Source organism: Leopardus geoffroyi, chromosome C3 (genome assembly GCF_018350155.1).
Source record: "Leopardus geoffroyi isolate Oge1 chromosome C3, O.geoffroyi_Oge1_pat1.0, whole genome shotgun sequence".
NCBI classification, from domain to species: Eukaryota; Metazoa; Chordata; class Mammalia; order Carnivora; family Felidae; genus Leopardus; species Leopardus geoffroyi.
The window spans coordinates 103,014,524-103,027,994 of record NC_059338.1 but is presented as its reverse complement, the minus strand read 5'-3'; the positions used below and the strand labels follow the sequence as shown (position 1 = coordinate 103,027,994).

At 39.1% G+C, this 13,471-nt stretch overlaps 1 protein-coding gene across 2 annotated transcripts in view; it reads left to right on the top strand.

Annotated features, from left to right (window-relative positions):
* ZFPM2 (zinc finger protein, FOG family member 2) overlaps window positions 1-13,471 on the top strand; it is a 473,986-nt gene that overhangs the window by 237,281 nt on the left and 223,234 nt on the right. For both annotated transcript variants that reach the window (XM_045453925.1, XM_045453926.1), the window contains one exon: window positions 115-233. In XM_045453925.1, the coding sequence (XP_045309881.1) occupies window positions 115-233 (119 nt within the window). The remainder of the gene's footprint in view (window positions 1-114; window positions 234-13,471) is intronic.

The window sequence follows — 13,471 nt, the reverse complement described above, 5'->3', positions numbered from 1 at the left end:
TTATATGAATCCCGAGAATGTTGTGTGTGTAAAGCAAACACACAAAAAAGAGGTGGCTGTGGGTAAAGCACACGTGAAGGTACTCTAAACACCTCTTGTTTTTATTGTCTGCAGGAGAGCTGGAGGTATTTCAGAAAGACGGGGAACGAAAAATCCAGAGTCGGCAGCCACTTCCTGTGGGAACAACCTGGGGGCCATTTGCTGGGAAGATGGACCTGAATAATAATTCCTTGGTATGTGGATGTTCTGAGATGGTTGACTCAGTATTTTGTCATAGCTCAGAAATTATCTCTGCTTGCTTCCCAGGGAAATCGCTAAAAATAACAGTTTGTTTTTTCTTTTTCATGGCCCACAAAACTTGGAGACTTTCCAAGTGGTTTGTCTCTGACAGTAATATACGCAGAATTTAGAAGGAAACAGGTTAATCATACCAAATGGTTGTTTAGTAAGGTAATTTATAAGGTTGTTGCTTTATCTGCTTAGCCAGACTAATACTACTCACACTTAATAATATATACAAATGCTTTTATTTTTAAGATGACACAAATTAATTGTCATACATTACAGGTTTACATGAAGAACAAGAAATGAACAACCTTGTTATTCCTCGGTAATACTATTTGTACCTTTTAGAGCAACGATGAATGATTAGCGTCATAATTTCTGTTAGCATTTTTGTAAAATCTCTGTAAAATCTACTTCTAGGTAAGATTATACGGATAGTCGATTAACTCCTGTGTTAAAAAGTAGTGGAAAGATGGAATCCGTGGATACATTTAAACTTCATTTCTTAATTGGATATTTTAGTTTTCCCATTGCTGCTGTAGCAAATTACCTACCAGAAACTTTGTGGCTTGGAAACAGCTCAAATACATCACCTTGCAGTTGTGCCGGTCTGAGGTCTGATGGGCTAAAACTAAGCATCTGCAGCACTGAGTCCGTCTCTGAGTCTCCTAGGGTGACTCTGTTTCCTTCACTTTTCCAGCTTCTCAAGACCATCCACAGCTCTTGGCTCAAGGCCCCCTGCCGTCTACAAAGCTGACGGTGGCTGATTGAGTCTTCCTCACATCCACATTTAAGAACACCTGTGATTATAGTGGGCCCATCTGGGTAAATCTAGGATAATCGTCCTCTTTTAAATTTTTTTTTTCAACGTTTATTTTATTTTTGGGACAGAGAGAGACAGAGCATGAACGGGGGAGGGGCAGAGAGAGAGGGAGACACAGAATTGGAAACAGGCTCTAGGCTCTGAGCCATCAGCCCAGAGCCTGACGCGGGGCTCGAACTCACGGACCGCGAGATCGTGACCTGGCTGAAGTCGGACACTTAACCGACTGCGCCACCCAGGCGCCCCAATCGTCCTCTTTTAAGGGCAGCTGATGAGCGACTTTAATTCCATCGGCTTCCTTAATTCCCTTTTGCCATACGGATGTAACATTCACAGGTTCCAGGGTACAGACATTGGGATCTCTCCTATTTAAGTGATGATACAAGTGATAAAACTTGGGGAAACAAATGTTTTATATTATTTAGGAGTTCCACAAGTTATATATACGAAATGACATTCTTCCTAAAAGCCACTTACATGAGAAGAGTCTCACGGCTGCCAAATGACTCTGTCTACCCTGTGGGGCCATAAAAACTCCCAGAGGGGTTTTGACAAATGTACTGAACTCAGCAACACTGCAGCCCTTCTTCAATTTGTTACATGAAAGAAATTTCTCCCTCAAGTTATTACATGAAAGAAACTGGTATGTGTGGATCTCCGCTTATTCAGTGCCTATTGGATGACACAGAGGTTATTGGTTCAGCCAAAAGTAATGATTGGAATAAATAGGAAATATTTGTGTCACCAGACTTTTAAACAACATGGGAGGTTCTAGGGTGTGATTTTTACTTCCTAAATCCACATATTTATCCGTAAAAGGATGAAGTCGGTGATTTCACATGTATTTAAGAACTGAACAAGTTGATAGGTTAAGCTAAATACTTGATCATGTGGGCAACTTAATTCCTAGTGGTCCAGTTTACCCACTTCAAAAAGGCGTTGCGATGTGGCCCCACAAACACCGCAGGCGTTGGTTGGTTGAGTTGTTAATAGACTGGTGTATTGATTCCATTGAGAGAACAATATTTACCATACTGATTTCCGAGCAAAGGCAAGACGAAGATTGCCTAACCACCAAGGGTTGAGTTAAATACTACTCTAAACCCATTTTATCTGGAAGTTTCTATTGGTTCTCTCGCTTAAAAAATGTTTTCGGCAATAAGATACTTATTTATCACTGCATATCCATCCCCAACACCACCTTTAGTTATTTCTCTGATATTTCTTCAAAAGTGTACTGCCACTGAAGTAGCACCTGTCATTGAAGTAAAAGAGAAATGTTTTCCTTTTACTATATCAAAATAGTATCTATATGAAATTTCAGTTTTTGATCTTTATATAATTATCTATTTATATATGTGGGATGGTACAATTATACATTTTTAGCATTTGCTACATTTTGGGTGAAAAATAAACCTATTTGTGAAAGGTTAATTTCAATGAAATAATGTCCTATTTTTTGGACAGATGTTTTTTAAATATTCTTGTGCCATCATAAGGCTATTTGATGGCATGTTTAATATTTTTAAAAGGTTCAGCTTATAGATATGAAGAAGTTTTGATACCATTGATACTATTTGATATTATTTTAAGACTATGAATACTCTTCAGGGTATCAAAAACCAGTAGTGGGTAGTAGTTTTTTTTTTATAGAAAATAATCTTAGTTGTCTGGTTTTATTTTTTTGCCTTAGGGTTTCAATATTTGATTCATGTTATTTCCTGAAACTATAGTAATTTTCTCTATTTAAAAAGTTAGTTGCTTTGCCAAAGTATACCTTAAAAGACTTTCTTTTTGTGATAGCATTCCTTTCCAAAATTTACTTCTAATTTTAAGTCACTAAATACTCCTGGTACCACTTTGGGTACTACTGTTCCTACTGTAGAATAATGAGCTAACATATACCGCATACTCATTCTTTTCTAGCCACTGTACAGAGAATTTGAAAGGGATTCACTCATTTAATCCTCAAAACAAACCTGAGGGGCGCCTGGGTGGCGCAGTCGGTTAAGCGTCCGACTTCAGCCAGGTCACGATCTCGCGGTCCGGGAGTTCGAGCCCCGCGTCAGGCTCTGGGCTGATGGCTCAGAGCCTGGAGCCTGTTTCCGATTCTGTGTCTCCCTCTCTCTCTGCCCCTCCCCCATTCATGCTCTGTCTCTCTCTGTCCCAAAAATAAATAAACGTTGAAAAAAAAAAAAATTTAAAAAAAAAAAAAAAAACAAACCTGAATTTGTGTCTGTTTAAAATTAGATAAGAAAATAAAGGCGTAGACCTTTTGATTCCAGCATCTGTATTTAAAACAATTGTTTTTAAATGGGTATTTATTTTTGAGAGAGAGAGAGAGAGACAGAACATGAGCAGGGAAGGAGCACAGAGAGAGGGGAACACAGAATCTGAAGTAGGCTTCAGGCTCTGAGCCATCAGCACAGAGCCCGATGTGGGGCTCAACCTCACGGACCCCAAGATCCTGACCTGAGCCGAAGTCGGATGCTTAACGACTGAGCCACCCAGGCGCCCCCAGCATCTGTATTCTTAAAGACCGTGCCACACTGTCTGCTCAAGAGCATGTGTAACATGATTTGAACATGATAAAAATGTTTGGGATTTCCTTACACATATTCTAAATTTATTTTAAAAACTCTGGAGAAAATACACAATGTTTTTTTTTTCTTACTTTAGGCAAAATATTTGTTATGGTAATTGATAGACTACTGGCGCAATTATGAGTTAATTCAAAGGCTCCTGTGATGTCATTACCTCGATAATTTGGACAGTACTTTCACTTGTATTTTATGTCCTAAAGATACATTTTCCTTATCATAAAATATATAGCCTCCTAACCCTTCCTTACCCAACCTTGAATCAAATTTGGAAGGAGCACCCTCCTACAGTGCTTATTTGCCAACCAGTGTAATGTAAGTCTGCTCAGACTCATGGTGTTGGCTCAGGAGATTCAGCACACTAATTAATCCAACACAGTAATTAATTGAGTCACCATGCCAGATGTCAAATCCTTTTTATATCTTTCAAGTTCCCATCTTGAAGTGCATTAGCAATATGCCACCTTCTGCAGGAAGCCTTTGCAGACCAGGCATTTGGGTGTATAGAGCACATTTCAAGAAATACAGGCTGTATTGAAATGCCAAACAAATTGATTTGACAAAAAGTTATTCTTGGAATTATGTAACACGCTGAACATAGAAATAAATAATCTTTTGCCCACACCCCATTATCTTGTTTGATACGTCATGTATCATTTCATGATTTAATAATAGCAGCAACAACATGTAGTTACTACCTTCATTGCACCAGATACAGGCCAGAGAGAGAGGAGAGGGAAAGAGGATATTAACTATAAGGAATTGGCTTATGGAGACTGGCCAGTCAAAAATCTTCAGTGTGGGCCAGTGGCTGGAGCCCTAAGAGAAACAATGGTGCAGTTCCAGACCAAAGACCAGTAGGCAAAGACCCAGGAGAACCAATGGTACAGATGAAGTTTGTTGCTTGGAGAGGTCAGTCTTTTTGTTCTTTTCAGGCCTTCACCTGGTTAGATGAGACCCACCTGCATTACAGAGAGCAATCTGCTTTATCCAAAGTTCACTGATTCAAATGTTAGTCTCATCTAACACACCTTCCATGGGCTGCCTGGGTGGCTCAGTACTAAACTGGGACGCTCAGTTAAGCGTCCGACTTCGGCTCAGGTCATGATCTTGTGGTTTGTAAGATCAAGCCCCATGTCAGGCTCTGTGCTGCCAGCTCAGATTCTGCTTCAGATTCTGTGTCTCCCTCTCTCTCTGCCCCTCCCCTGCTTGCTCTGTCTCTGTCTTTGTCTGTGTCTCTGTCAAAACTAAATAATAAACATTAAAAAAATTTTTTTTGAGTTAACACCTTCTGAGTTGTCACATAAAATTAAGCATCATAGCCTCCAAAGGACTACCATGTATTGTTTCAGTTTTTTTCGGATATAATTGTGCACCCCTGAATGGACTGTTAGCCAGTGGGTGAGCCTAGCCTTCTCTCCAACATCCCACCTCTGTACCAAGGAATAACTTACATTAAATGCTATCACGGTGACACAAACTTAACTTTTTTAAAAGTCTTGCAGTTTCATTCAGAGGACTACTGACAAGGAAGCTGTTTTAAAAATCACTTTAAATTATGATCAATATCTGTTTTGGGGGTATTTTAGAATTTCTGTATTTACATGTTGTACCTTTGACGTTTCCTCCGTTTTCTCCAAAGATCTTTGCAATATGCTAAATCATATGCTAGCACATAATGAGGGCCTAATAAGTGTCAAACAACAATGACTGTTTGGAAGATTGGATGTCTTTAATTTCAGTGACATTTGCCCTTCCTTGCTTCTGAATATATCAGCTGTCAGTAGCTAACTAGTCTAATTCAGCCAACTGCTGGAATTATACAACATGCATACTTTATTAAATAGAACATAAATAGAAAGTCCCACATTACTTACTACTTAATACTAAATTCCTCACAACCTGTTAAATTCAATAAGTGAAGTCTGATAGAGAAGTCTCATTTTATTGATCCTGCTCCATCAGGAGAGATTGTCTTATTTTCTCACAGGACGTTTGTGACATTCAGTTCTACAAATGGGAACTATGCATATAAAGGGTACTATAGACAGCATTTCATTGCCTTAATAATCAAATAATACAGGTGTTAAATTGTACCTTAAGCTTTTTAAGATCGTTATCATCGTTAAAATGTGGTTGGGGAAAGAATTAGAGGTTCCTGTTCGATATCATAGGAAAATATCAGAATTTTTAGATGTCTCTGTAGCCCTAACTAACTGTGTCTAACTATGTCTAGTTCTAACTGAACTTCTAGTTCAGTACCAATCTCTGATCCCATTCATTTGCCAAAGTCGTCAAGCCTCATGTTGTACACACCCTGTAGCAAGTACGCCCCTACCCATATGTCTCTAGCGTTTATCTGTGTAGTCAAAGGCTGCTTAGTGGAAGTATCTGTGACTTTCTATTAGAGGACTTTTTTCCCAACCTCAGGAGCAAATTCACTGCAAGCCAGGCAAACTAGATGTGCTGGAGAACTAATATTTCCAGGACTGATAACCAATGAGAGACAGAAGCTGGTGGATAGATACCCCCATCTCCTTGCCTCTCCTTTAGGCTCTGAGAAGCGGTTAGAGTTTGCCAGTGGAACTGAGCTCCAGTTGGCTTTATAATGCATTCTTTATGACCTTCCTTCTCTTTCCTGTTTCTCCATACCTCTACTGAAATTTTGTGAGATTGCCTACCCAATGGACTACTTGCACTCGAATCAATTTCATGGTAAGTTCTGGGGAAACCTCAACCTCTAAAATATAATAATGAAGTCAATTTGAAAGTAATATCCAAATTATTGTTGAGATTCTAGAGAACATAGATTTCTTTTAAAAATTTTATTCAGTTTTAGACCTCTGCCTCTGGCACATAATAGATATTCAACACATACTCTTTAAAATAAAAATCTGACTTTCCTTACCATGAGCATTCTGATGGACCCCACCCATATCCTCCAATCTCCATCATCTCAGTGATATAATTTATAATTTGGTGAGGCATGACTCTGTTGCGCCTTAACATTTCTTTTCATTGATGTTGACATTGGGAAAGATCTCTTCCTTTTTAATATTCTAATATTTTTAATATTCTAATCTAGGCTCAGGACTACCATACTTTCCTACTTCTCATATCTCTCTGGGTCTTGGCTCTTTTGAATTTAACTGTGCGTGTTTCCCAAAACACTCTGGCCTTTCTTCTCTTCTCCCTCTGTTCCCAGTGCCTCAGGGAGCTTATCCACTTGCAAAGCTTCAGCTACTAATTTACAAATGACATTTAAATTAAAAAATCTCTAACCTTGGCTTTTTACCCTTTCTCTAATAGCACATTTCAACTGTTTTGTAAGCCTTTCCCACTGACTTGCTCCAACTAAATAGTCACAAGGAGAGTTTAGTACTGTTTCCACAGATTGCCTCTCTAGTCTTCTCCCTGACTTTCAACTTGGAGTCACCTTTGATCCTATGTCTCTGCATCTCCTTTCCTGCCTCTGCAAGAAGTTCATTCTAGATGTTATTCTTTGTTTTTTTCCCTCCATTCCTACCTCTCCTTGTCTTAAAACTGAGATGTCCATTTATCCACATATTCACGCACATACGAGTGCATGGGCACACATCCCTCTGCTTTATTGCCTATAACTACTACCCTTGCTTTTTTTTCATCTTTCAGGATTCTCGTTTTCACTTCCAGAAACCAGGTACTATAACTTCTGATTTCCTCTAATCTGCTCTCTTCTCTGTTCCTGCTATCACTGCTTTAGTTGAAATCTCCATCTTTTCTTCCTGATTATCATCATATTCTTCTACTTTTCTTCCTGCCTTCCCTCTTGTCTCCTTTTCCTTTATCCAAATCACAGTGTGTCCTAAAAACAAAAGTAGTGTCACTCTTTGTGCTTAAAATTATCTTAAAGGGCACGAGAGAATAGACCATCTCTATGTATTTGGCCACACTGTTCATCATCCTGGAAAACCCTATGTTCTGCCCCCACCCCTCTTTATCCCACTGACCCCCAATTCTTACTTAAAGACTCAGCTCAAGTAGACTTACTTAACTTAAGGTCTGGGATAGATATAGACTCCTCAAGTGTACCCATGATGCTGTAGCTTTACTAGGATAAAAGCATTTATCACATAATTGTGTCTGTTTACTTGTCTGTCTCCCCTGCAGACTATATGCTTCTTGTCTTTTATCTTTGCATCCATCCTTCCTAGAGCAATGTCTGACTTCGAGTACAGGCCCAATAAATAACCTTAAAGAATTAGTAAATCAGTTCTTTCCTTTAACTTTTCTCTAGTATTCGTGAATGATGCCCATCTCTTTATTCAAGATCCTTGCATTTTCCCTCAGTCTTTGTACCCATTTCTTTTGTTTCCTCAGGAATCTTCCTTCATCTGCCCAACTTAGCAATACCATTACCAGTTAATACTATCTTGTGTCTGTTTTTTGTTTGTTTTTATATTTATGTGTATTCTTAAACTCGATTGAGTGTGAGATGCAGCAGGGAAGGATAACTACACATTTCCTCAGTTTTTACCCAATAAGGAGATATACCCATGATGGTTTCTTGATAAATAGTGACTAATTTCAGTGTAAGATTTGCAACCCCTGAAACAGTTCGGGAGGCTGATGTGTTGAGCCCTTTGAGGCAATTGCGATTTGTTTACAGTGGAATCAGTTTTAGATCCCTCACTATGACATGGGTGAAGGCCAAGAAGGTGTTCTGCTCTACCATGCTTTCTGTGAAGTCTCATCCAGCATCGCTCTTTCCAGTGACAAACCATCTGGGAAATTCCATCTGTCTCTGCTTGGAAACTGAGGTGGCAGTCGCCCACTGTGAGCAATTTTCTATTAACTTCTTGGATAAGATCAGTCAGATTTATACTGAATTGATGGGAACCGTAAGAGCAGGGTTGTTCCAAGAGAAGACAAATGTACTGATTCCTCTAATTGGGCTTAAGCCAGTTTCATTCACGGATGCCCTTAGGTTCTAGTAGTGCAAGGACTTATAACCTTTTTAATTGTACCCTCTTCCTCTTGGGAAGCGTTGGTGAAACTCATTATTGATGGAGGTTGTAGATTTGTCCCTTAGGGAGGCCAAGATCCTGGCTTCTCTTACACTCTATCTGCTTTGTGGAGAATTAATGGAAACTGAGTGGAAGCTGCTCGAAGAAGACATGAGACAAGACATTTAAAGCAGCAAAGCCTTGGAAAGTGACACATGGGTCTGGTTTTTGGAATTAGAGTAGGTTTCTTGCCTATTTGTTGGTTTGTTATTTGTTTGTTTGTGGGAGAAGGGAGATATTGGTATGGAATCCCACGTTGGTAAAGGCATCCTATAGAATGTGAGTCAGAAAGGAAGAACCCAAGCACAAAAGAATTATTTCACAATTCAGATCTCTATAGAGGCAAACCAGACAAGTCAGTTGCGTATGGATCTGAAGGGACTGATGGTATTACAGTGCAGGCATAGTGATGATGTTGGCAATGGATGGCGTTATATTGTAATATGAGAAAATAATGTTGAAATGAAAATATAAATTGGGCCTTTCTTGATAATTTGTACCTGCCTCCAAGATACGCCCTTGTGTGTAGCTAATCTCTCTGCTAATCTCAATCTCTTTTTGATTCATTGTTTCTTCTGATGGGTGAAGTCTTTCCAGGTTCTTTATGTTTGGACTTGCCTTTGAAAGGTGGGAACACAAAGACAATTCCTCGTCATATGTAGACAGTTTATTTATACTTTACTCACTTATGCCTGACATTTAAACACATTTTTGCCTTTGAATTATGATACATGGCTAAATCTATTTATCTAAACTTAGGCCAAGTTTGCATAAACAAAAAGGATCTTTTTCTTCATGTCAGAATATTCACTGTTCCCTTTCTCTAGAATTTAAGGAGAAATTTATTGAAGATGATCTTTTTAAGTAGTTATTAAAATGACTCCATGTGATGCTATTAATTTAGTCAGTGTCTAGAAGGGGTAGTTAAGTTATTCATATCATCATATGATCAAAGTTGTTCTAAGAAGAAGATGTGTATAGGGGCGCCTGGGTGGCGCAGTTGGTTAAGCGTCCGACTTCAGCCAGGTCACGATCTCACTGTCCAGGAGTTCGAGCCCCGCGTCGGGCTCTGGGCTGATGGCTCAGAGCCTGGAGCCTGTTTCCGATTCTGTGTCTCCCTCTCTCTCTGCCCCTCCCCCATTCATGCTCTGTCTCTCTCTGTCCCAAAAATAAATAAACGATGAAAAAAAAAAAAAGAAGAAGAAGAAGATGTGTATAAATTTGAAGAGACCAATGAGTAGTACTACCTTTTCCAGGGAATATAAGCATCGAAGACAAAGTCTGGCTATTGGTTTATAGCTCTAGACACTCTTTGTGGAATCGTTCCCGTTTGTAGACTTTTTTCACATTTTATGGTCCCTCAGAGGGTGGAAATAGAGTCTCTGTTCCCCAAGGGGAGTTTGTCAAATTCTTGGGTGGTGAGGGAGTGTTTAGCAAAATATAACTCTATTGTTTTCATAACACAGATTATAGAATATAAAGCTCAGAAAACATTTTTGGCTGGAGGAGAGGTTAAAATGAGAAAGCACTGTGAAGAGCAGTTTGAAAAGTTGATCAAAATTTTCTTCTGATATTTGCAGATATATCTGGCATGACTTGACTTTTAAAGTCTTTCTCCTTGATTTTTTTTTTTTTTTGAAGACTTGGCATTCCACAAGTCTTTTTAAAACAATTGGTTTGGCATTGTACACTTTTACCCATTATTTGCATGGTTATGATAAATACCGTTTCGATGTTACGAGGATTTTGCAGTGATCTCAGCTAGGCATGATAATTAATACATTCAGTAAGTTGGAAACGATAACAGTGGAAAAAATGGACGATTTTGTATTTCTTCTGTTTGGTCTTAAAAATCAGTATGACTTAGGGATAACTCTTGAAATATGTTATAAAATATTGGACTCTGCTTTTAAACTATGAATAGGTATTCCCAGGATGCCATTAATCAAATATAATTTAACAATAGCTCTCAGTTATCATTGACAATCTTTAATATCATGAGGTTTTCCTGGTATAGGAAAGTTTGTGAGTGTGACCTTGTTTCAGCCACTCCTATGAGGCTTTATGTTAATGTTGTGTGATGGTCCAGAGGCAATGTTTCTCTAATAAGAGAAAAATAAAGCAGTATCTCTTAAGTGCTTTTGGAAACTTAGGAAATTATTTGAGGAACTCTCTTTTGGAATTAACATGTCTTTGTGAATTTACCCATAAAATTTTAAGTAAGTTCTTATTATTCATTTACTTTTACATCACTTTCCTCACAAAATCCTCTGGCCTAGTTTGGCAAAACTGTGGCTTCTTGATTCTAGTAACCTGTATGTCTTTTGTGCCATTTTATTGGTGTTCTATCTCTTTCTGTTATAAAGGTTGGGCACTCAGAGTCAAGCATAGGGCCATGTGTGTAAGCTTTGTGGGTTTTTCTCTCATACTCTCTATTCCTAGTTTCTGAGAGTCAGAAATGTGAGCACAGCTTATCTGGATGTCTCTGATACAGTGTCTCTCACAAGGCTGCAATCACAGCGACAGTCAGGGCTATGGTGTCCTCTAACTCTCAACTACAGGAAGATTGGCTTGCAAGCTCACTAAGCAAGGCTACTGACCCAGTTTTTTGCCTCGTGGGCATCTCCGTAGAGCAACTCATGTCATCGCAGCTGACTTCTCTTTGAGCAACCAAGTAAGAGAGCAAGAGAAGGAGCCTAAGATGGAAGCCACAGTGTTTTCTGTAGCCTGATCTCGGAAGCAGGAGTCCATTACTTTTGCTAAATTCTATTCATTAAAATCCAGTCGCTAGACTCGCCCGCACCAGAGGAAAGAGAATTGCACAAGGCATTGAAACCAAAGGCTGGGCTCTTTGGAGCCCTCTCAGGGTCTGTTTACCCTTGAAGGTAGTTTACATAGTTACCCAACCTCTGGATAAAGAAGGACTTTTGAACAATAAGAGCAATAAGAGAAATCACAAAAGAAAATGGAGTGAATATGAGCCGAAAATATTAAGTCATATGTTACAAAGTATCATCATCAAAATCAAAGGTTAGCTGAGAAGTAAAAGACTTGATGAAGATGACATCTGTGTTATTCTTACTTTTGAAGCTAAATAAGGTTTCCCACATGGAAGGTGATTAGTAACTTCTTGATTAATTTATTTGGAAATTGGGAGGATAGCGAAAGATGAATTGAAATGTATAAAACGCGACTTCTACAAAATTTACTGGGAATTAGGAACCAAAAGCAGAGCGTTTGCTGAGTGTTCCTTCTCTTTCAGTCATTTTGAGAAGCCTACACTAACACACTGTAAAGAGATGGGAGAGAAAGTATGGGAAAGAGCCCATGATGTGGTTACGGTAGCTGATTCTACTTCTGACTGTTATCACCCGTAGTGGATGTGCTATCTTGGATAATCACACACGCTCTCCGCTTCTTCACTTATAAAACGGATGTTATTATGCCAGCTAGGCGTCATAGAGTTGTTGTAAAATTATATAGAATTATATGCAGTTAGTCACTTTGAAAAAAAATATACAGATTGTTGTACAGACCTAGATTACTTTTTATGGTGCCCAGGAATAGAAAATAGATTACCCATTTCTTTAAACACCGCTCCCCTAAGCAGTGTGTGCAGGCTTTTCTCTTCTGTCCCCTCTCTGAACATATTTAAAAAGCACTTTGGTTGTCATTGTACATATACCTCTTCATACACATGTGCACACATGTATTTATACACACAGATATACTTACTGATTAGCTAGCATGGCTGTTCTGAGAACTCATAGCCTAGAGAAGTACAAGGTGTGTACTTAGAGTATTTATCATCTAAGTACAATCACCACAGAAGCAGAGCAAAAACATGTATTTTGAGGAAGAGAAAGAAAGGTTAAGTGGTCAAACTGCTTTTTGAATTATCCTGGCTTCTTTGTGTTTTCTTTTTGTAAGAAGTTATTCTTCAGAAGGCATTTCTCAGGTGTGTGATTGGGGATTTCAGACAATTGGAAAAGTAATTTACCCTGTCTGATTCACTTTTGAGTTAGGTTCGTATTTTAAAATGTTAACTCAATTCTTCCATTATTTATGGCAGTTTAGAGTTCGGTATAGAATGGAGTGAATAAGGCAGTCATAACACAGACTGTGACACACCATGAAATATGAAGAAATGGGGACCGAGTTCGGAAGAGCAAAGGCATTTCACATGCCTTAAGTTTGAGATTTTATTAAGAAGTCAAACAAATACCATTTGTTTCTCATTACCCCATGTGTGAGTGTTACCCCGTGGACAGGAGCAGCAAGAGTCCCTTGGGTTCTGATACTAATCTCGGATATGGCGTTACCACCTTGCATCTTAAAATCACTGCTGCTCAGGCATGTGCAGCACATTAGTCCACATGAGGTGCCCAGTGATGTCCGCATGTGCATCTGAGACAAGCGTCAGGTCCCAAGTACATGTTGAATGAAGCATCTACAAGAGGGGGGGAAAAAAAGAGCGTTTTTCTTCATTTAAAAAAGTTCAATGGTGGCAAAAAGAAGTTTCACTCCTTTACGTGAATATTTTCAACAGGGAGCACAGGCAGTTGTAGAATTGTTGCCTTCCTCCCTTCAAAACCTTATGAGCATGACAGCTCTTCAAAGGAAGCAGACACTGGCAGAAGTGTTCCCATCTCACTGATACTCCAGGAGGAGGCGGGGGGGAGAGTGCATCATGGGCGCCAAACAGTGGTCGGCTCCAT